Source organism: Balaenoptera borealis (genome assembly GCF_965194805.1).
Source record: "Balaenoptera borealis genome assembly, chromosome: 11".
Classification (NCBI taxonomy): domain Eukaryota; kingdom Metazoa; phylum Chordata; class Mammalia; order Artiodactyla; family Balaenopteridae; genus Balaenoptera; species Balaenoptera borealis.
Window position 1 is genome coordinate 28,748,411 of NC_138868.1, and position 25,193 is coordinate 28,773,603.

General features: G+C 37.6%; 1 protein-coding gene across 1 annotated transcript; it reads right to left on the minus strand.

Moving 5' to 3' along the window:
• Positions 1–4,476: 4,476 nt before the first annotated feature.
• Positions 4,477–23,554, minus strand: ARL14EP (ARF like GTPase 14 effector protein). The gene is made up of 4 exons (XM_082343864.1): positions 23,345–23,554; positions 11,590–12,065; positions 9,754–9,881; positions 4,477–8,376 (listed from the first exon to the last, which is right to left on the minus strand). Exons 2-4 carry the CDS (start codon positions 12,013–12,015, stop codon positions 8,148–8,150), a joined length of 783 nt encoding a protein of 260 aa, XP_082199990.1. The 5' UTR covers positions 12,016–12,065; positions 23,345–23,554; the 3' UTR covers positions 4,477–8,147.
• Positions 23,555–25,193: the final 1,639 nt, after the last annotated feature.

Sequence of the window (25,193 nt, forward strand, 5' to 3'; positions counted from 1 at the left end):
GTCCAGTCTTAAATCTACAAGCTGAGCAGCCCTCATAGAAAAACCCTTTTTCTCTAGTCCCAGCAAAGCTGATGTTTATTGGCTTTGACTGGCCTTGCTAACCACATATCCACCCTTAAGACACTAAGTCTACAGAGATGCTGCACTCTCAAAGGCTGGAGCTGGTGATGTACCCACTCTTGGAACCAGAATGTGAGGTCTATTCCACCTGAACTACATGGGCTGAGTATAAGGGTGATGCCTCAAAGGCAAATTTCAGTCTAACACCGAAAAGGGGAATTGACACGGGGCATGCAAAACACCTGAGCTTTAACTGGAGCGGTAGAGACAAAATAAAAATGAAGAAAAAACCCAAAGCAGATTCAAGAATGTTCCGAGGGGGAACCAAATGGATTTAATAATATGAACAGAAGAAAGGAGTCAAAAATGACTCAGCTATATATTCGTTGACTCTTCTAAGGAAAGATATAGAAAAAAAAGTTAGTGAAAGGTGTATACTCTTTGATTTAGAGCCAGGACCTTTATGGGAACCAATTTGGAATGGAGACTAATTAGGCTATTGTATTGGCCAGGGGCCAGGGTTCTCCAGAGATATGGAAGCAAGAGGATGTGCATATACATATACAGAGAGAAAGATGTATTTTAAGGAACTGGCTCGGGACTTCCCTGGTGGCACAGTGGTTAAGAATCCACCTGCCAATGCAGGGGACATGGGTTTGATCCCTGGTCTGGGAAGATCCCACATGCTGCAGAGCAACTAAGCCCGTGTGCCACAACTACTGAGCCAATGCTCTAGAGCCTGCGAGCCACAACTACTGAAGCCCATGCTCCCTAGAGCCTGCGTGCCTCAACTACTGTGAAATACCTGCACAGCAACAGCTAGAGTATATAATATTTGACCAAAAACTGGATACCATCGCCTAGCCAAGTTGACACATAACATCAGCCTACTTGAATTCTGAGTGATTCTCACACTGAGCCAGAAGGATTGGACTCCCAATGCTCAGGCCAAACTCAGACCAATTAAATCAAATATCTGCGGGTGAGGCCCAGGTAAAAGTATTTTTTGACAGAGCAGTCATTCTTCAAGCATGGTTTCCAGACTAGCGACTTCAGCCTCACCTGCAAACTTGCTAGAAATGCATTCTCTGCCCCTACTCCAGACCTACTCAATCAGAAACCCTGAGTTTAACCCTGGCCCTGTAGCCTGTGGTTTAACAAGTCCCCAGAGTGATTCTGATGAATGCTCAAATTTGAGCACCACTGGTCTAGAGTTCTCCGACAATACAATGCTAACACAGGCAGGAGCGTAATATTACACCTCCACTCTCTCTTAACTAGAAGGGCAGACGTAATTAGTAAGACTCTTTGGGTGAAAGAGCTATCTCCTCATTAAGGATTTCTTAAGTAATGGTGTTTGTTGCAAGGATACATATGAAAATAAGAGGGGTCTTGACTGTGTGTGGCCAAGCTGCACTGAGATTGGGTATTTTTGAGATACAACAGATGTACTCATCTGACAGCAGCTCTGGTGACTCAGCGACTGCTTCACCAGTTGTTGAAGGTATAGTGTGTAGGTATAGAGCCCTTGTGTTCCATTATAGTGTCTTAGCTATTCCGTCATTTCACCTCTCCTTATACAAACTGAATTTTTCTTCTTTATCTTCTGTTTAAACTCCTGAGAGAATGATTGGCTCAGTTAATCACTTGCACCATTTGGGCAGTGTTTCCTTAACATTTGCCCAATTTATAAGCTCTGCTGTCCAATATGAAGGCTGGCTTTCCTTGGGTCAGGTCTCTCTCCAAGCCCAATAGTTGGGAGCAGGGGAAAACAAAATGCAGGATGTTAAGAATCTCCTAAGGCCATTTCCCTTAAAAGGTCTGAGCCCCCTAACATGGGTTGTGGGTATGTCACACAGCGGGAGGCTTGGTCTGTTAGGGCTGTTTAGTTGGTTTCTGACCCTAAAATCTATGTGTAGTTCTTTGACACAAAAAGATATCAAAGAGAAATTAAACATTTGTTCAGCTATATATTTTGAGGATGAGTTGGAAGCTTTAACTGAAAAACTTTGGAAATGTTTCCCTTTCAATATTTCCTATAGGAGTCTTCTTGAGGCCTAATTTAGGAATGCCATGAGCCATAATATTTTGGAAAAAAATGAATCTTATTTGCATGTACCAGATTGTAGGGTCTGTATCTTATGCAGAAATTCTCTTTCCATAGTCTCATTCCCTAAGCCATAAGTGATTAGAAGCTTACCGGTATTTTAAAAAAATCTAATGTAACAAAAAGAAAAAAAAAAAAAAAAAAAACTCATGTGATAGTTTTCTCCAGATCACTTCAGATTGGCCCTCTAGGCCAATCTATTTTTTTTTGTGCAAGGGAATTCTGAATTGTGGGCAATAGGAAAAAAGACATTAAAACAACAAATAATTTGTGATTGAATTACTATGAATTATACAAATTTAAAATTCCCTTGCATGGTGTGGGGTGACTTTTTAATTGAACTACAGCTGACTTACAATATTGTATTAGTTTCAGGTGTACAGTAAAGTGATTCATTTATACATGTATATTCTTTCAGATTCTTTTCCATTATAGGTTATTACAAGATATTGAATATAGTTCCCAGTGTTATTCTTGTTTGCCTATTTTATACATAGTGCTGTGTATCTGTTAATCCCATACTGCAAATTTACCCCTCCCCCGCTTCAGTAACCATAAGTTTGTTTTCTGTGTTTGCAGACTCTCTTTTAATAACTGATCTGATCTCACTACACTAAGCTGATCTGAAAAACAAGCAAAGTCCAATCCAAATCAAAAGGCTAAATAACCTTTGGGGAAGGCATGAGATTGTTATTTAAAAACCTTAAGGATACCACAATTTACTGAACATCCCTGAATCATTTTACCTCTCTTAATGCCAAAATTAAATTTGTACTTTACCCAGAGCCTTGTAGAACCCACTTACATGGTACCAGTACTGTCACTATTCGTAACTTTATCTTATGCCACCAAATAACAAATTTAATTTTTAAAGTAACTGCAATACTACCCTGAAGCCCAAATCATACATTCGGGCTACTAGAATATAAGATAACTAAAATCAAAATTTGATTTGTATTTATCAAATTGGTCAATATAATTGATTGGATGTTGATAACAAACGGATAATTACAGAGCTAGTATTTACATTATGAATTGTTTCAGGTCTCCTTTTAAAGGCCAAACTCTTCAATCTTGGTTTTAGATAAGTTCTCTCGATAAGGCAAACATCCCATAACTCTGAGCCAAGGCCTGGTTTTACTTTATTTCTTTAAAGTAAAATGTGCCCTTACCTCAAAATGTGTCTCTGAAAAGAACTGAGTAAAGAAAGTATCATCCAGCCTGTGTACAATGAAAATCATGAGCCCAAAACTTCGTGTTTTCATGTATATATTAGCTGTTAGAAATTGGGAGTACTGGAAGGTTTTGGCTATTTCAGCAATGTTTGCAAACATTTTATTTTTAATAAGTGCACTTATTTTAAAACCATAGTCTAGGAAGATTACAGCAACTTTTTAATAAAACATCTGTTTGCTTGTAGTGATAAAAAACGGGAAAACTGAAGTTTCTAATCATTATTTCACTAAGAAATTATTCCCTCATTTCAAGGGGGAAAAAGTAATAAATTTTAATTGTGCCACTTAATAGGGCTGTAATTAAATACTTTCAAATTGCATTTAAAGATGGAGAATTACTGGGCTTCCCTGGTGGCGCAGTGGTTGAGAATCTGTCTGCTAATGCAGGGGACACGAGTTCGAGCCCTGGTCTGGGAAGATCCCACATGCCGCGGAGCAACTAGGCCCGTGAGTCACAACTACTGAGCCTGCGCGTCTGGAGCCTGTGCTCCACAACAAGAGAGGCTGCGACAGTGAGAGGCCCGTGCACCACGATGAAGAATGGCCCCCGCTCGCCACAACTAGAGAAAGCCCTCGCACAGAAACGAAGACCCAACATAGCAATCAATCAATCAATAAAAATAAATTAAAAAAAAAAGATGGAGAATTACTAACCCACCTGAGTTAATAATCTATTTGATAAATCTCCTTTATCTTCTGGTAAGATTAGTCAATCCTCTTAACTACGCTGTTACAGATAATCTACAAATTGGGGTATATACTCTACAGAAGTCTATTACACTTTTTAAACTAAGTGTTCAATGAAGTATTTAATGATTTTTAAAAAATAGGTAAAAGTATTATTTTTCACAGTCTCTCCAACTTCATAAAAATAAAAAGAAACCCAGAAGTGTCCATGTATATTTTCATATCCTCACTCATAGTCTTAAAAATTTGTTGACTGCTGCTGGGCAAGACCTAAGAATGCTAAAAAAGAGAAGCCACTCTACTTTGAGAATTTTAAAAAATATCCCACTTCAATGTAATTACCAGTGTTCATAGTTTAATTTATAAGCAAAGAGATTAACCATTAAGTAGCAGCAGCAGAGAGTTTATTTTCATGAAAATACCAGCAGATGTCAGCAAAAACTAAAGCAGTGTCGCATGAATTTGTACAAGGATGCTAAGCCATTTCTAACAGCATAACCATAATGCAAGAAAATCTCTAATTACAAAAGCTCAGTCCATGTAAGACACCTCAGTTTTCTACATTGCTACTCGACATGTAATTACCTTTTTGGAGGTGGGAGCGGTGGGCCACGGTGGGATTTAGCCTTTTCAGGGTAGCAAGAGCTCTTTCAATGAACTGAACCGTTCTGATTTCGCTTAACAAAACCCACCTACAACATTACATAAAAAACCAAACTACACTTTAGACAGCCATCCTCACTTAAAAAAAAAACAAAACATCAAATAGTTTACAGAAAATGCCTATTACCCAGGTACTTCAATACATGTTCAGGGGTTCTGAATGTGGAATATTTATGAGTACTCAAATGCATTTTTGTGGGGAGTTCATAGTTTTCATCAGCTTCTCACAGGGGTCTTTGACCTCCATAAAGTTAAGAACCATGCTGGAACTTACTATAAGTTATATTCTCTGAATAAATCACTCTCTATATGTATAAATATGTATGCATGTTTCAAAATACATCTGTTAAAAATTACTTAGTTGAATCCACGCCAGGAAAGCAGTTTTAGAATAGACTGTCAGGTTGTAGAGCAGCTTGTTATCTAGAAATAGACATAATATTTAAAAAAATAGAAGAATCTCATATATAATATTCCAAAGATAAGTAGCTATTTTCTTATACTTGTAAAAGACAAATGGGAAAAAGATCACTGGGATGCCACTCATTTTATTCAAATATATACATGCATTTTTCACTCTAATGTTTGTGACCAACACTGTGGAAGACCAACGTTTTTGGTCTTATGTTAACTTTTCAACCAGGACCCACCTATAGCCAAAGCTACGTGTTTCATACTTTTATGAAAACTTTTATTTTTGCTTTTAGATTAATAACATTCTAAAATAATTTAGCCACTTTGAATCATACTTATGCAAAATACAAAAAGGATCTACACAATTTCATTGTATTCTATATTACTGTAATTTTATATTAAAACAGTAAGTGGACTTGTGATGTAGTTTTTCTGAAACACAGCTTTTATTATAGCCTACTCCAAATCAGATATACCTTTCTCTGTAAACATTTTGCATGCTCACTAAAAGTTTGGTCTCCTAAATAGGCATAATGAACAAATATTTGCAAAATTGTTCGAGAAAGTTTCCCTTAAAAAACTTATCATCTTTGAAAAATAACAGAAATGTTCTACTAAGGAATGTTGAAATACAACAATTTGAATTTTAAAGTCATTTATTTTGTTGAAAATATGTTCCTGTTTTAAACAAACAAAAAAGCTAAGATTTTAACTTGTCCCTATGAAGAGCTTAAGCAATACACTAAGTCATATTTAGAAGCAAAAAAATTGATGGCAGTAACTCAACTAAGAAGGTCTAATAACCCAGAAGTTCAGATAAAATTAGGAGCCTGTGTTCGTCTGTTCTGTGACAAAATATTTCCTTAATTCAGGAAAAAAAAAGAATCTAGCATCTGATTTAAGTACAGAAAGCCAAAATATTCTTTTTGTCAGTGCTCTGTTGAAACATATCAGTCAAAGAATTGATAAACTGTACTTCTAATAACTGGGTCGGTAAACACTTATAACTTAAATATGACATTTTAATTCCATGGTTGAAAATGGCACTCCATCAAAGTAAAACCAGTCATTTTAAACAGATACCAAAAGTATACAGGAGTAAAAATAAACCTCTTTTGGTCAATTCATCCAATTGGCTGTATAAATCTATTTTCAACAGCTAAAAGTATTTCAAGTTGCTAAAAGCTCATCTGATTAAAGTACTATACTTAAGGAAAACAAAAAGCTAGTTTAGAGGCCATGTCCTAGACAATAAAAAATTTTAGACAGACTGATGGATAGCTGTCTTGAAAAAAAGAGCAGAGAGAAGTTACCACCCACCCCCACCCTCCAAAGGGTACCCATACACATTCCAACGTCAAGATTCAATCAATTTCCAAATAATTTATACTCTGTCTCAACCAGTGTTTCTCCACCTTGTTTCATTATTACTCCATTAAGGAGCTGTTTTTAGCCCTTTTAATCCTAGTCAACACCCTATTAAATTGAAATACCACTGATATAATGCACATCTGCTTATATATTGTATGTATATCCATGTTTTATACATAGAAAGAATAAGATTTTTGCCACCAAGCACAAATTTTCACCAAGAACACAGTCTAAGCAATGAAAGGTTTACAGTATTAAAACTTTTTTTAAAAGAATAAGTGGAGAGAAGAAATGATGTATTTTAGCACTTAGTTATGTAGATTATTTCCAAAATAGTTCAACTACTTAGCTGTATCAAAATTAACTTTTCCTGAAGTAGGTACTATTCTCACCTATAGGTAGTCCTTGCCTTGCATGGGCGGTAGTGTGGGACCATAAAAATGGCAATCAAAGCAATCTTAATAATTAATGGGGAAAATTATTATTGTTCTGTGACCTTGAAAAAAATCTGTCAAAATATTAAAAAGTGTCAGTTATAAACGTAAAAGAAAATGAAAAAATTGCAAAAAAGTATTTACTTGGTACACTGTAATTTATATTAGAAACACTGAGAATTAAAGTGTTATTTCATTATAAAAAACTAATCAGGAGCAATAGTACTTGCCTTTTTGTCAAATAATTTATGGTACTGGGTAAGCATCTTTTCTATACCACTGCAAGTTGTCAGACTCCTTTAAGTTTAGATTAGCTTCCACCATTTTATCGTTTGTGCTTTCAATGTTGTGAAATACCTCTGTAAGTTCCTTTAATGTGAAGTTTGTTACCATCACTTCCTCTGGTACATGTTCCTCCTTTTCTCATTTATGATGATAAGTTTGCCTTCACTGAGTTCCTCTAGCTGCATATCTAGGGGCTCTAGAATAGCAGCAGTGTCAACATTCCCATGATCAGTGATTTCTTCTACAACTCTATGTATGTTCAATTCAAGTCACACTTCTAGCATTATCATTTCTTCACTGCACTTTCATCTTTGTTGGCCAATTCTGATTATCCACTTTGTAAAATGTCACATGGGTGGCAGGAGTCAACACAACTCTGTGCTTTCCTGTCTGAGCAAACTGAGTAACAGATGTGCAGTGACCAATCACTAGCAGAATTTGAGAGAAGTAACATGATTGATCACTGATCTTGAAGCACATCTGTTACTTGCATAGTGATTTGTGGACTTAAGAGCTAGCAAGGAAGTTTGTACTTCATGTAAATACTCACAATTAATATACCATGGTGACTGAAATTTGAACTGTGCTGTTAGGGAACTGGCTTATTTAACTAAATCACTGTCATTGAAATTTGTCGACCTGGGAATTATGCAAATTGAGGACTGCCTATACACTGCTTGTTTACATTGACCCAGACAGGCTTGAAGCTGACTGCTGAGTAATAAATAGTTCATCAAACTTTACATCAAATAATTTATCTTAAAGCACCCTAAATGCAACATTAGTGCACAGAGTGCATGTTTGTCACTTGGCAATCAACTTTAAAAGGTACCTTAGAATTTTAGAAATAGACAAAGGAACTTTAAAGATCCCGTAATTTGATACCACAAATTATCCAGCATGTTTGTTATGAATTATTTCTCCTCCTTCTATTTCAATTTGCTCATATAGCCACTTGCGATCACAGCGGCATTCGGCACCACATTTGGTAGAACCGCAGGCAGGACAAGCATAGAAACATCCTAAGCAGTCTTCATCGAGGCAGTCACACAGGTCCATTCCACTGAAAATCAGGAGACCCTGGCTATCATAGACCTTACTCTTCGCTGGGATCACTTGTCTGTAATACAAAACACAAGGTGTGTTATACCTCACAAATATTATTTCTGAATATTTAGTTGAAAACAGCTAATGAAAAAAACTTAAGGAGATAAAATGTTTTGAATTAGGGATGAAACCCCGCCAAACTGATACATGGCTTACCTGACTCAAAGCTACTCTACAATTAATAGCTAATGAGCTCCTTGCGAGAAGAAGAGACCTCACTGTAAAGTGTTGAAACATATCCAAAGGAATGGACAAGAACTGTGTCTAAAAACAATAATTGTTAAAACTATTTACCCCTTCCTTGCCAAAAAAAAAAAAAGGCTAGGTAATAGTGGTACATTTTATTAGCAACCAATCTATCTACTGCTTTGTGAACACAGATTTTTATCACAGTATACTATCCAATTATTTTTTATATTGCAATTAACCTGTTTCTTGTTCTTTAATGGACTCTAGCAAATCTTGCCTAAAAACACTTACATGATTCAATGGAAAACCTTCACAGATGGAATAAATGGCCTATGTAGAAAATAATTCTGAATGATTACACTAACATTTGTCAATTTGCATTTTAGAAATGCTCAGTTTAAAAAGTCATATTCTAAACAATTTAGTTTTCTTGTTCATTCTATTGACTGTACTGTAACCTTCTATTTTAGACATGTAAAAAATAAAAAGTATCCTTGTATTCTCATAAAATTTATTTTTTAACTGCCACCTATAGAGCAGAGACATACTGATTATATATTAGTGCTTTCAAACAAGTGAATTATTTTAGCTATAAGAAGTATAGGGTTTCCCTGGTGGCGCAGTGGTTAAGAATCCGCCTGCCAATGCAAGGGACACAGGTTCGAGCCCTGGTCCGGGAAGATCTCACATGCCACGGAGCAACTAAGCCCATGCGCCACAACTACTGAGCCTGTGCTCTAGAGCCCGCAAGCCACAACTACTGAGTCTGCATGCCACAACTACGGAAGCCCATGCGCCTAGAGCCCGTGCTCTGCAATGAGAAGCCACTGCAATGAGAAACCCGCACACCACAACGAAGAGTAGCCCCCGCTCGCCGCAACTAGAGAAAGCCCGCACACTGCAAAGAAGACCCAACGCAGCCAAAAACAAAACAAAAAGAGAAGTATAATAAGTTTAAATTATTTTAATTATTGTGCCAAAAATGTTATCTTGTTCACTTCATTGATACTTTCTTAGAAGTAAATTTTTAGAGTGGAAGGGGATGCCTTAATTTTCTATGAGGCCCTTGGAGGTTCTTACTAATTCCAGATTATCGAATTTAAAATATCTAACCAGAAATATTCAAAACTTAAGAGAAAGATAGGAAAACAATACAGATGTGAAGCAAGTTAACATATACCTTAAATAACACATAGCTTACCTGTCTGAACCAGCAGCTGCATTTTTTGTAAGCCTTCTTTTTTCTCTTTTACCAGTTTCTGGAGCAAATTCAGTTTGCTTTCCTGGGTTTGCAAATTGTAATGACCTCAGAGCTTTAGCAGTTCTTCCCTGAATAAAGGTAAACAAATTATCAACTCAAATCTTAATATCAGACCATACATAAATATTTCACTTAATGTTAATCTCGATTATTCCTTAGCTTGGAAAACAGTCTGGAACTCACAAAAAAGAAAAAAAAAGGGTTTTAGTGCCCAAGTGCAACAAAATTTATGTGGCCCATGGTCCGGGACCGTATTCAAAGTTTACTGGTTAACTTATTTATGATATTTTCATTATCTAATTTTAGTCTCTGGCATATTAGGAGGAGAGGAGGACAGGCACAGTGAAAATGGCAATGGCTGCTGCCAACATGGGAGAGAAGGCAGAAAAACTGCTGTATAACCCACAGCACACAGCACAGGTTCCTACTAATGATCTTGGGTCCTTAGGAAAAGGTTCGATTACATACATTTTTAAAGCTGAGAAGTAATAAAGTTTCAAGTTCTGTAACAGTACTATAATGCTTTTAAAAAAATTTGGTAAAACAAAATTTTGATGGTTAAGGGTTTAATTTCATTATCTGGGGGGACAAAAGGTTTATGTGATACATTCCACATGAACAATAGATAAATGAAGTGGAGAATACATCTAAAGTGACAGCAGCAAGTACCTAGTATAAACTACAAGATAACATTGGGTCCTGGAGATATGCCTTTGAGGGGATAACGAAGGAAAAGCACTACATGTAATTTAAAATTTTAATTTGGTTTATTAATATAATGAAAAGGAGAAAATTGAGAAGAATATGCCAGCAGAAAGAATTATAAATTGCTTATAAATAGAAAATTTGAGAAGTGCTCCTTTGACGTACCAGTCCTTGTTCTGCACCAGAGACAGCTTTATGAAATCTTTAGTTGTTCTGATACAGTTAAATAATTTAAAGGTAACATGTGACTAAGGAAGAGAGTTATAAAATAATTAATACTTACAATGTAAAAATGTATGCTTTTTGACAGTAGGGAGTCCTAAAATTAGTCTTGACCATACCAAGTAAGAATTGAGAGCCAGAAGCAAAGGAAATTCACAAGCATCTTAAAATCCCAAACAAGAATGGGATAGTGCCAAAGCAGAAAGAAAGGCTGAAATAAGAAATAATTACTTCAAGTCACTTCTGAAGTTCCTTTTAAAGCAGCAGTTTTCAAGTCCTTCAAAAAAGAGGGGACTTCATCCTGCTACATTTCAGACCCTTGCTGGCTGGCATATCCTACTGAGTTACTTTGGTATCAGAAAAGGAGCTAGGATGGTTAAGTCCTGGCTGTGCCAGAATGTCTTAGCACTAGGAGCTATGGCTTGAAAGTCTTGGGAATACTATGTTATTCTTTTCCTAAGCTAACTTTCTTTACCAAACAATCTGGGTTTACACAAATATTTAGAAACACCATTTATTTTCACCTCCCCAACTTTATATTCACTGCCTGATAGTTAGTATACAGTCGTCCCTTGGTATCTGAGGGGGATTGGTTCCAAGATTCGCTGTGGATACCAAAATGCTAGGATGTTCAAGTCCCACAGTTGGCCCTCTGCAACTTTGGATTCAACCAACCACAGATTGTATAGTACAGTATTGACTGAAAAAAATCCACATATAAGTGGACCTGCACAGTTCAAACCTGTGCTGTTCAAGGCTCAACTGTAATAAATAGTGATATAAATGTGATTTCCTTATAATTATAACCCCACATTGTAGAAGTAACGGAGAAAAAATGACTATACATACATCTGAATCAGGTTTTTTTCTCTGCCGGTCTTCAGAATCAACATCCACACTTCCATTGATTATCTGTGTACATTTTGGACAAAGTTTCCAACCAGGTACAAGCTGCCTTCCAAATTTTGCACTCAGAAAAGTGGCATCATCTAAATCAATTACATGTAAATTTTTTTTGGCTAGTTTTTTGTGTATGTTAAATGGGTCACAACATGACTTCTGCAAATCCTCAAATCTGTCGATGTAGATTTTTGCATGATGGAAGCAAATTGTATTGTTCCCAGAAAGTGTCATTCCAGTTCTAAGTTGAAGTAAAAGCATGTCATTTGATGACAATTCTTGCAAAGTCTTGAAACCTGTATGACGAGTATAGTAGGTTTTATGGCACTCATTTGTGGTTCGAAGCTGGACTCCAACTGAACATGGATCCATCATTTTTGATTCTAGCAAATTTCCTCTTTTTGATTTTTGTCTAGCAGATCACCCTAGAGAAAACATTAAAGAGAGTCAGATTTGTGCTGCAAAATTTTTATCTGGGAAACTGAAAAAGCATTTGATAAAATTCAATATCTGCATAATAGAAAGAAAACTCTTAGCAAGCAAGGAATAGAAAGACATTTACCAAGAGCCTACAAAAACATTATTATATTTAATTATAAAACATTAGAAGCATTCTCTGTAAAGTTAGAACTACACAAGAATACTTATATCACAGTTTCCATTTAACACCATATTAAAAGGTATTAAAAGGTATTCAATATAAAGATTAAAGAGGAAGAAATGAGAAATATTACTCAAAGATATGAATATCTAAATGAAAAATACAAGAGGTTCAATGGACAAACTATTAGAACCAGAAAGATAATTCAGCAGGCATGCTGGAAACAAAAACATTACAAAGATATCTTACGAGATATATAAATCTTACAAGAGATATGTAAGACTTTTATGGAGAAAACGATCAAACAGAAAGACAAATGACACCTTAAATAAATGTAGAAATTAATCATGGCAAGTGTGACTATAGTAAATATGTCAATTTTCTAGGAATTTATCTATAAATTCAATATGATTCCAATCAAAATTTCACCAGGTATTCCACAACTCCCCCACCCCCTGGAATTTAGCAAGCTGGTCTATATGGAAGAGTAAAGGTTCAAGAGAGCCAAGGTAATCTTGAAGGAAAACAAAACAAGAAATTTATTTACTATAAAGCTATTATAATTAAAAGTGTGTGGTATCAGTATACTATAGACAAATAGATCCATGAAAAGATGAGGGCTTGGTGTATGACATGTGGTATTATAAATCAATAGGTATAACACATTAATGGGAGAAAGATTTAATTAAAGATGCTTGGACAACCGGCTAACCATATGGAAAAAGACAGACTAAAATCTTTTTCTCACAAACAAAAATCAATTCCAGATGTTATTATAAAATAAAACTTGAAAAGAAAAACTGTAAAAATGTTTATAAGAAAACATAGAAGACTTTGTGACACTGGGGTAGAGAAGAATTCCTCAAACAAGAAAGGACATATCAAAGAAAAAGATGGACACGTTTGATTTTATGTCCAAATTAAACATTTCTATATAACTCTAAGGAAGGGAAAAGAAGCCACACTGGAAATGTGTTGTTGGGATTATTATTCCAAATATACAAAAAAAAACCCTGACTTCTACAAATCACTTAGAAAATGACCACCCATTAGTAAATGAAACAAATATACACAGGCAATTCACAGAGGAAGAGAACAAAACAGCCAACAAATGCAGGTGTTTAACCTCATAGTTATCAGGAGAATGAAAATGAAACACCACTTCTCAAACATTTGTTTGGCAAGATTTTAAAAATCTGGTAACATAGTGAAGGCAAAAATGTGGCCAATTCTTACATGCTCCGTATACCTTGTAGGAACGTAAACTGCTGCAACTGCTTTAGAGTTTTTGGTAATTTCTTGCAAAACTGAAGAAGTCCACATCCCAGGGCCTTATATTTTCAGCTCTAGGTGTCTGTGCCAGAGAAATGTATGTCCCATGTGAGCATAGGACTTTGCGCATGGTACATACAAAGTCTTTCAGCATTCATTGCTTTTGACAGTGAAAAATTGGAAATAACCCAATGGTAAAGGGTGAGAAATTGTAGGTTACTCAACAGGGACTGCTACAGGACAGTTAAAAATAAACTGCATGAATTAAATGAGTCAATTTGAATAAATTTCAAAGATAATCATAAGTGAAAAAGCTGCAAAAGGACATATAGTATATCACGTAAAATTTTACATATACAATAGTATGCATTGTTCCTGGATAAGAACTTGAATACATGCTAAAATATACATTAAGAATAATAGATACCAAGTCTGTGGTATATATACTTCTAAAGAGGAAGGACTTTTTTTTTTTTTTTTTTAAGAGAGATTTGTAGAAGAAAAGGCTTGGTGGTATCTACACAAGTTTTTCATTATTTTCTGTGCTCTGTTTGAAATTTTTCATAACTAAATATTTTTCAAAGCAAATGCAAAAATTTAGTTGAATTCTTAAGACAAGTTTTAACAAATACAAGTCACTAGGAAAAAACTGTTGTTGAAAATAGATGTGAACCACTGAAATCCGGGCAGTGGCAGGGTACTGAAAAAGTCAAGGATCCGGAAATCTTGCAAGTGTTTTTATAAGCTTTGCTCCACATTAAAAAAAGGGTTAGAAAGCTTAGATACTTTCTGATATGTTTTCTGCAGAGAGAAACTGTAATCAGTAAAGCCATATACAAATAAAAGACTAGTCTCATGTAATAAAAAATGGTGAGTAAATATACATTTCTATGTCTTAAGTTAAAATACAAAATTTTAAAAGTTAAAAAACAGAATTTATGGGGGATGAGTAGAGGTCGAGAGTGGGCTGAGCCTGGGAGAAGACACTGGCGCGCCCCTGAAGGTGGGCACACTCCCAGATTTGTACCACAGGTGCCTCTCTTGCCTCACCCTGGTCTGGCCCTGGTTGGGAAATGCAGTGTTACCTGAAATACCTGGACATGAGGGCCGGCCAGACACGGTCCCCACTGCCACCCCTCCCAAGAAACCCCAGAATTTAAAGTGTTTGAACATTTAAACTTAAAAATTTTAAAAGCTGATTAAAACAGAGAATATTTTAAATTCTATTTTAACCAACTTTTAAAATTTAATTACCAAGTATAGGTTCCAATCACATCAGATGAAACTGCTTGTATAAATCTAATTGTTGTCTTTTAACAGATAAGTGGGTTAAGATAAATTAAGGAATGGAAAAGAAGAAGCCAGAGATACAGTTATAAAACACCACCACCAAACTATGTTGTATTAAACTTCAGCAGATAGTGTCACAAATCTGGCTCTGACCTTCCTTAACAGTCAACAGGAAGGAAATTTGATCAATTATCCCCACAGCACATTATGGAAACTGCTAACGCTTAATGTCTTATTAATGTCACAGATTCTTTATCTTTGTAGGTAACTATCACCAATTTGTAGCCACTAATGTATAATATGATTTTTTGAACGTAAAACTATTTCTTAGCATTCATGAAGTTGGGCTATACCCTGATCATATTTGACAGGAAAAGCATCTTGTGACTTGGAAATTTTATTTCAGAAATTCTATCTGTCCATGGCAATAAAACATTTTTACCCGTTAGGGAGGTTTTTTTTTTCTTTGCTACTAGGGGCTTCTATTCCTTTATTTTCCTTTAATCTTGGCTAAATTACGATCTCATTCACAAGAGTTTATCAGTAGACTCAAGTTGTACCGGTGAGGTTGAATCCTTATTTTTAAGTGATCTGACGCTCTTGGAAATTTGGAAATATGATTAACTCCTACTAAATTAATTTTTCTGGTAAGTATTTGCTTGGACATCTTCCACAATTGCATAACTTCTCTTATTAACCTTAAACCACTAAGAATCTAGACTCTTAGTTGGAGATCATAGAGCGGAATTTGTTTTTCTTTCAAGTTAGCCATAACCCTACCAGTCTTTGAAAACATCCCCTTCTGGGTAAGCAGTGGCTTCTAACCATTTTGAACTCTTGGCGTACTTTTGAGTACATAATGGAGGAACACTTGAAGGAATTAAATTGCTGCACAATTACGCTGTTTTCTAAGAAGCCATCTCTCAGGTATCACTGTTAGGGTAGAATTATTTACTATTGGAGTTGCCAGATAAAATACAGGATGCTCAGTTAAATTTGAATTTTTGATAATGTATAAATAATTTTAATTATATCCCAAATATTGCTAAAAAGTAATTTGTTGTTTGTCTGAAATTCAAATTCAATTGGGCATCCTGTATTTTTATTTGCTAAATCTGGTGGCCTCATTTACCATGCCTTTTTTTTTTTTTTGCATATTCCAGTAAGTAGAGATCTCTTTGGTGCCAGCTTCACATTATCTTCCACCATTTATTTGCTGCTAAAAGAAAACTGAACTACTTATGAACAAATTACAGGACCTGCTCAGTTAAAAATTAAAGTGCCCCATCTGACAGAAGACAAATCACTAGTTGCAGTAGAAAATATATTTTACACATTGCTTAAAGCTCAATGGCATATTGATACCACTAACTTGAGTGAAACCGTCACGGTAAAAGTGTACACACCTGTGTCAAAGCAGTTTTACGTTCAAGCATTGCTTTAAAAAAAAAAAGTCAGGTTAGCTCAAGGAACACAAAATTTCAGGCAGTGATCTTCAGTGGTTACTGCCTGCCTTCTAAAACCTATACCCCTCTGGTTGCTCCTCCCCTGTTGTATCTCCCAGTGTCCTCATTTCTGTTCTCTTCTCTGAAGCTGAAGTTCTGCTATAGAGTTTTTTGGATCTGTTTCCTAGCAACTGTTTCTTTTGCTCATTTTGGCCTGTGCTCTGGCAATGTGGCCCACAATTAGTATTTTTGTTTCTTCAAGCGATAGTCTAGTAGCTTCATGTTGCTCCCTTCACCTGCAGTATGGTGCCATGTTCTCCAGTAATGATTATCTAATATCTTCCTCAATTAATAGTCAGAAATACATTACTATTTACTGTCCATGAACTATTGAATAGTACTAGCATCAGCTGAGAACTTATTATTGAATAGAAAAGAGAAATCTCAGGAAAGCCCCACACTCACTGAATCAGAATTGCATTTAAAAAGGAAATCCCCAGGTGATATGTAAGCACAGTACAGTTTGAGATGCACTGCTTTAGATAATTCAATTAAAAACATTAACCAAGCATCTTCTATATTTATAGAGTATATCAAAAAAGAATAAGAAACACACACACACAGACATGTACTTGCCTTCCAGGAAGTCCGACACTTAGGGAAGATTATTTGAGGGGGGGAGGGGGAGTTGTAAATTTCATAAACTAGGTATAGAAAGAAATACCTGCTTCAGTGGAAAACTGCACTGCTGAAGAGTACAACCTTCAGGGTTTTCACATTCCCATTACATGAGAGCTCTGAGTCTTTCATTGCCTTTGAGCTATTTTACAGCTGACAACTGTACAAAACTAACAGCAATGCAAAACTCTTGTCTATATTCTTGTAAATTCTGTCTGGTAGAGGTACAATTGACGCCCCTGGCCCACTGTGGAAGAAGACAGTTTTGCCTCTATTTGCTCATTTATTTCAATATTCCTGATCAATAAATGTGTCTGTTCTTTTGATTGTCATTTGAACTGATTATATAACATCTTACCAGTCCCCTCATTAATAAGGTAAACAAAAACCATGTGTTGCTAATTTTATATCTGTGTGACAGTCATGATTTTACTTCCTTCTCCCTTTTTTTGTGGGCAATTATATTTTAAACATAGGAAAAAATTAATTTGCTCCAGCCAAGTCACTTTGACGGAGTGAAAAAAAAAATCCAGTTCTTATAGGTTAAGATGAAAACCATGCAACAAACAAAAAGCCCCAGATGTGTTCATTTAGACCTGAGTAATTTAGATTTGTTTTCCACTCCCCCCACCACCTCAGGAAAATTTCACTGATACAAATGAGACTGGTCTTTAAGTGCTTTCAAACTACACATAGTGATGGAGGATTTTTAAATTCCTGAATGTCAATGAGTATCCTAAGGCCTTCCTGTATAAATGTTTCAATGAATTTTATTTGTACACTTAATTATTTTCCACTTCAAATAGTAAAATGCCTTTTTAACAAGTCAAATTTTACCAGAGACCTGTGCTCCTGGTTCTTGAATAGCCACGGTTAAAGAAACCCTCCTACTCCTCTCCATATGGCTTCCATAAGACTCAAGAACATCCCCTTGTTTACCTATGACCAGGACAAAGGACCTCCAAATTCCCATTGTCTCATTTATAAATTTATGAATAATTAGCTGAACTGCTTGTTGAAAATAATCAATTGGAACAAAATGCTTGTTAACCATATTTTAAGTTTCTTTCCTTCCCCTAGGTCCCTGAACTTTGGCCTACCCTCAGCCAGAGCCAGCAAAGGACCCCTCCAGAGAATAGGCTGGCCTCAGGGCAAAACAATCTGGGATCTACAATCAGACCAAGCAGTTCTGTTTTAGCTTTGTTTACTCATCCCTTGAGAAGGTGGTAAATCTTTTGGTCAGAGAATTCTCTCCACTGCTATAATCCCTTTTCCCCTGTTGCAATAACCCTTTCAATAAAGTCTCTCCTTACTAACTCTGGATTTTATTATTTGACACTTTCTTTTAAAAGTTCTGCATTTTCAATTTTCTCTTGCCTTAGAATTGCCAATACTTTCCTTCAGTACCTAAACAGAGTATGTTTTGTGATTCTAAGATTAACTTACAATATTTTTATAGCACTCCCAGAAGAGTCGAGAGAGAATGAAATAAATATAGATTTATTAGACCCCTTCTTCTATACCTTAGGTAGTAAACACAAGCATTTGCTCCTCATATATCTGAACACTGACAAGTTAGGGAATAAGCTTTTGTAAAAAATTGAGGTATTACCTTACATAACATTATATTAGTTTCAGGTATACAATGTAATGATACAATATTTGTGTATATTGCAAAATGATCACCACAATAAGTCTAGTTAACAACTGTCACCACAGTTATAAATGTTTCTTTTCTGTGATGTGAACTTTTAAGATTTACTCCCTCAGCAACTTTCAAATATGCAGTACAGTATTATTAACTAGTTATCATGTTGGATGTTACATCCCCATTACTTACTTACAACTGGAAGTTTGTACCTTTTGACCACCTTTTCACCCATTTTGCCCACCCTAACCCCCTGACAATGGCAATTACCAATCCGTTCTCTTTATCTATGAGTTCATTTTTTAAACATTATATTTTAAAGTTATTTGTTTTTTATAGATTCCATGGAATAAGTTTTAAACACTATCTCTTGCTATTCATTACCCAACTCTAAGGTAGGTAGGTTGGACGCACTGAAGAAGCTGAGTGACCTCATACAAGGCCACGATAGTAGCAAGTTTCCCTAATAACACAAGTTCTGGGACATGATCACAGGCCTCCTATAGGAGTTAGTCAAAGCAGAACCACAACCATCACTTCCACTAACAAAACAAAAGCAGAGGGAGATAGTGGTGCTTGGATACCACTCTTCAAGTTAGTGGGAAAAAGAGCATTAAGAGGAAATTTAATGAAAAAATAAATTACTGAATTTTTAGGTCAATTTTTAAGAGTCTTTCCCTTTCAGGAAAAATGCCTTGTTTTTTCAGTATAGGGGTCTTACAATTTATAAGGCATTTCCCCATTTACCTTTTATTTATTGAATTAAAAAAAAAATAACTTCACCCCTACTTTGCAAATCAGCAGTTTCAGTCCTAGGCGTGCACCTGCCTGAGCGTGCGCGCGCACACACACACACACACACGCACACCACACACACACACACACACACACACACAAATCATGCCTCTGGCAACTGATAACTTTTTGTGCCCATTATCTTCAAATACTAACTACCTACAGGACACTTGAATGGGTACTAACAGAAGGGTTAAATGGCCAAGTGGGATAGTCTTAAACCTCAAGAAGACCCAGGCCCCATAAGAAAGATAAAGTGAACTTAAAACAAAAATATGGTCCATAGTATTATTTAAAATAAAATATTTGGGAGGTTCCAGTCAAAGATGGTAGTGTAGGAAGACCCTGAACTCATCTCTTCCCACAGACATGCTGAATTTGTACCTACATACAGATCCATTCCTGCCAAAGAAGAACTGAGGGCTGCAGAACAAGTGATAGAGGGACGACACAGGGGATGGGTAAAAGAGATGGAGGCATGGTATCGATGGGAACCCCAACCCTGACGAGGACCTTCGGTAGGGAGGGGTATCACTGAGGGGCCTGTACACAGACTTGCCCGCCCTAGAGCAGAGCAAAGAAGCAACTGTTTAAAGGGCACCTACGCTCTAGATGAAGGAAATCCATTTACTAACCCTCAAGTGTCTGCCAAATGGGCAGAGAACTGCTGAAACTGTCTCCGTGGTCCAAGGTGCCAGAAAGTGCCATTTTTTGTGTGTTCCCCTTACACCTTAATAGTGCGGACAGAATCACGGTCCAGGTACTCTTACTGGCCTGCCAAGGCTGCCCCAGCATGCCCCAGGCCCACCCCACCCCCCAGCTCCAGCTGTCCTGCCAAGGTGGTCTGAGCATGGCAAGCCCTGGGACTGCATCCCTCCCCCGCTCCACTCATGCTTGCTCCAGCTCCAGTCACCCCACTAGGGTGGTCCCAATGTGAACATGCTCCAGGACACACTGGCCCACACCTGCTCCAGGTCCAACCAGCCTGACAAAGCTGCCTGGCGCACACGGTCCATACAGAGGACACTCCTACACAAAGCCATGCCTTCCAGACTTGGAGAGGTAGATGTTTCACCTAATTAATACGAAAACAGAGTTAAACAAAAGGAGGAGACAGAGAAATATGTTCCAAAAAAGAAAAAAAAGAAAAAAGAACAAGATAAAAGTCCAGGAAAAAACCCTAAGGAAATAGAGGTAAGTAATTTACCTGATAAAGAGTTCAAAGTAATGGTCAAAAAGATGCTTGACAAACTTGGGAGAAAAATGGAGGAACACACTGAGAACTTAAGAGTTAGGATAGAAAAGAACGAAACAGAGATGAAGAATACAATAACTGAAATGAAAAATATACTGGGTCAACAATCTAGAAGACAGAATAGTGGAAGTCATCCAAGCAGAAAAGCAAAAAGCAAAAAATTTAAAAGAGTTTAAGGGACCTCAGAGACAACATCAAGCATACTAACATTTGCATTATAGGAGAAGAGAAAAAGAAAACATATTTGAAGAAGTAACGGCTGAAAACTTCCCTAACCTGGGGAAAGAAACAGATATCCAGGTCCAAGAAGCACAGAGAGTTCCAAACAACATAAACCTAAAGACACACCAAGACAAACTATAATTAAATCAGCAAAAGTCAAAGATAGAGAATTTCAAAGACAGAAAGAGAAAAACAACTAATCACATACAAAAGAACCCTCACAAAAGAACCCTCAAAAGACTATCAGCTGGTTTTTCAGCAGAAACTTTGCATGATATATTTAAAGTGCAGAAAGAAAAAAACCTGCAACCAAGTACTCTACCTGGCAAAGTTACCATTCAGAATTGAAGGAGAGATAAAGAGTTTCCCAGACAAGCAAAAACTAAAGAAGTTCATCATCACTAAACCAGTCTTACAAGAAATGTTAAAGATCTTCTTTGAGTAGAAGAGGCCATAACAAGAAATAAGGAAATATATGAAAAAAGAAACTGCACTGGTGAAGGCAAATTTATAGTCAAGGCAGTGCATCAGCTGCTTAAAAACAGGTATGAAAGTTAAAAAACAAAGGTAGTAAAATCAACTATAACTACAATTAAGTATTTAAGAGATACACAAAATAAAAAGATGTAAAATATGACATCAAAAACATAAAACATGGGGGAGGGGGAGAGCAAAATGTGCTTTTAGAGCATTCAAACTTACACAAGAATTAGGTTAAAATAAACTGATATATATATGTGTCAATATACATGAATCTCATGGTAACCACAAACCTATAATAGATACACAAAAAAAAGAGAAAGGAAGCAAACATAACACTGAAAAAGAAAATCATCAAACCATGAGGGGAGAGACCAAGAGAAGAAAAGAACAGAGAAGAACCACAAAAACAACCAGGAACAATCAACAAAATGGCAATAAGTACATAGCTATCAATAATCACTTTAAATGTAAATAGACTAAATGCTCCAATCAAAAGACATAGGCTGGATGAATGGATTAAAACAATAAGACCCATATATATATTGCCTACTGCTCACATTTGGCACAATTCAGCAAACCCTTCAGGTCTCCAAACTCCATTTGTGATTTCTCTCTTTTCCTATGGTCCTTAACCGTCAAAGAGAACAGAATCCCTTGATTTCAACAACTGAAAGATTGTTTCCAGACTAAGATGAATGAGCAAAGCTCTCCTTATTCTACCTGAATTCTGGATGTGGTCAACATTGTCAAACAGTACTTAATACTATACTTAAACTGCCAAACAGTTGGGTAAATGATTGTGACACTGAACTGTAAGCTATTCTGTTGAAAACACTTTCACCTCTTCCTAGAAAACAAAGTCTGGACTCTTTAGCATGGCATTACTTGTTCAAACGTCACATACTCCAGGTCAAAATAGTCTACTAGCAAAGTTCTTTTATATTTTATGTCTTCATATTGTCTCTTTGCTTGGAAAGCCAGGCAATGCTAACTAATCCTTCAAGACGGCGCCAGCGTCTTCACCTTTCTGCTGTGCCTTACCCAAATACTATTGTTATAGGTCCTTCTTCCTCTGTGTTTGAAACTTTTACTCTTACTTTTCAGCTGTTGGAAGACAGGAGCTATATGGTGTTATTTTCTCTATCACTCAAGACAAAAGAGTAAGGAACTTCAGGACTTCCGTTTTCATAGCACTCATCACAGGCTTTCTTCTTTGTTAGTTTTTCCCATTATGTATTACGCTCCGTGAGGGCAAGGAATCACCAGGGTCCTGTTACAGCTGTAGCTTCTCTAACTAGCACAATATTGACACTTAGTAGATAACATCTTTCGAATGAATACATGTTCCTAAACTGCCAGAATCTCACACAATGAAGGCTGAATCTGCCCAAATCAATGTGACTAGGTGCTCAGGATCCTGCAATTATTCCCACCTCAACCCTGTGCTCATATGCATAACGCCCCTACTTCACGGCTGTATCAGAATATTGCAAGCCACCAGATACATCATATGAGCCTCTACCATGTTCACGGTACGGGAATGGAAGAAAGAAGACTATTTATTCGGCATCCGGCCTCAACCAAAATGCTAGGGCTGGGAGGGCTCCGATTTAAAAAATAAAAACCAAATAGCAGAGATATAAGCTGTGGATGGGGCTCTAGGCCACAAAGCTCTCCTCTAAATAAGACAAGCCTAAGTCAAAATTAGCAGGGCTCCAGGTCTCCCTAAGAGAGGCGACGACCCGCGGGGTCAACAGATGCGGCGGTAGAAACCGTGTTGGGCCTTGACACAAGGGGCCGCAGATGAAGCGGAGGAAGCGGGGAACGCTGCAGGGTGGCAGGCTGGCGGAGGCCTCAGCTAGCAGCTGAAAATCCCCCTCACTCCCCCTCACGTGTCCGACCTGCTCCCCCTCCTCTCCTGGGGACCTCCATCACCTGGCCCGGGCCCTCCTCCCACCCAGGGATCGTTCTCCACGCCCCCGATCCTCCCCAAAGCCTCCCCCAGCCCTTCCCACCTTTAGCGGGAGCGCTCCACCGCCGGGGTCCGGGCCACACCCGCAACGTCTCAGCTGGGCCTCGGCCGCCGGCTTCTCGGCTCTTCCCGGCGCTACCAGCGAGAGGGCGGCGAGCCAGGCTAGAGAGTCTCAGCACGACCATAAAGAGAGGCCTGGGAGAAGCCTAGAGGGGAACGGAGTTTGGCGCCCCCGCCTTCGGGGCGGAAAGGGCGGGGCGGCGTGAATTGGCGAATGAATCAAGGTGAGGCAATGGTTGCTTCAGAGGCTGACTGGATTTTTTTTTTTTTTTCCCTTCTGTTCTTGGGCGTTAGGGAATTGGGCGGTGTCTGGGGCCACCTTTTACAAGATGCAAGTTTGGCTAACTTGGGTTGTGTTCGCGAATCTCTACGCCTGTGCGTGACGCCACATTCTTGCACCCCAACCCTCCTAATCCCTGAAGGAGAAGTGAATGAGTTAAAAAGACCTTCAGAAGAGACCCTTTATTTAGGGTCTCAAGTTTTTATTTCTTTCACTCAAGCGAAATATATTCCAAAATGCATCTCCTTTATTATAAATTATAAGAATAGCTATGTTTATTACTTTGAGTAGAGTGTAGGCACCAGGAAGATGCCTGCAAATTTTCAGAAGGGAAAAACACACACACACACAGAGTATCTTTCTTGTAACCCTATTGTCTGGACCAATTTAAGAGCTGATTAATTTCTAAAGCAGATTTTATTCACCTACAGTCTTTGACGGCCCTAGATCCCCTAGACTGAAGCGTCTGAGCCTGCAGCCATTTTCAGGTGGGGGTAGGAAGGCCCCTTCCCCCACCCCGCCCCACTGTTGTTTTTTTAACTAGCCAGGTGAAAAGTGTGAGACAGGGAAATAAGATCCATCGAAGCCCAAGCTTGCTAGCAATACTATACACACCTACTGTAAGTTGTTTTTTGCAGGGAACCTCTCTAATGGTCCTTCCTAACACCTCCATGCTGCTTTGAACCCAGTCAGGGTTTTGCCGCTGCCTAATTTACACCCATCTTAGAAATGGGAGAAAGGCAAGAACAATGGGTAATCCCCTCAACTGTGTCCACCCATCTTAGAAATGGGAGAAAGGCAAGAACAATGGGTAATCCCCTCAACTGTGTCCGCAGGAGGTGACATTCAGTAGTTCTTTTAGTAGTTACTTTGTGATTGGCACTTTGCTAAGTTATCATGAGAGAAGAAGAATGAAATTTATACCTGCTTTCAAAGAGCTCATAGACTAATGAGAGAGACAGAGGAATAAATAGTTAATCACAGTGTGGTGTGATAAATGCCATCAGAAATGCAAGGATATGGACAGGATAAAATGAGAGGTGCTAAAGCAGGGAAATTCTGGGAGGAGATTAATGCCTGAATTGAATTGTATGGAAAACTGCTTGATGCAATGGTGGCCTCCAAGTAAACTGTTAGGCAATCTATCCTAGAGGTAGTGAAACAGAAGGCTCACAGGACAAATTAAGATGCTTGAATAACATGGTTTACTGAATCAATTTAAATATCTAGTGAAAAGTAAGGGGAAAGAGTTGGGGCAAGCTGACGCACTTAGGCTAGGGTGCAAGCAAGTGGAAGGACAACATCAGCTGAGTCATGCGTTATGCAGTGTTCGTGTGTTGTCTGCCACATTAGCCTTTTCCACTCATCTTATGCTTATGAGGACTAGCGTTGAGGTTACAGCAAGGAGGCCCACAGGTGGAAAGTGCTTTGGGCCAATGGCACACACCTGCTCTGTTGGATAGATGCAGGGAAACGTGCTTGGTCAAAACCAGAGCTTACTAATTAGCCTGATGAACAGACACGGGTTTTACTTGCATTTCTTGGATAGAGC

Bases quoted from the DNA above. Each gene is read 5' to 3' on its own strand.
- ARL14EP (XM_082343864.1), bottom strand. From the start codon at position 12,015: ATGATGGATCCATGTTCAGTTGGAGTCCAGCTTCGAACCACAAATGAG. The intron at 9,882-11,589 runs GTATGTATAGTC...ACCTTTATTCAG, and splicing joins GAAAAAAACCTGATTCAGAT to GGAAGAACTGCTAAAGCTCT. The intron at 8,377-9,753 runs GTAAGCTATGTG...TTTGTATTACAG, and splicing joins GCAGCTGCTGGTTCAGACAG to ACAAGTGATCCCAGCGAAGA.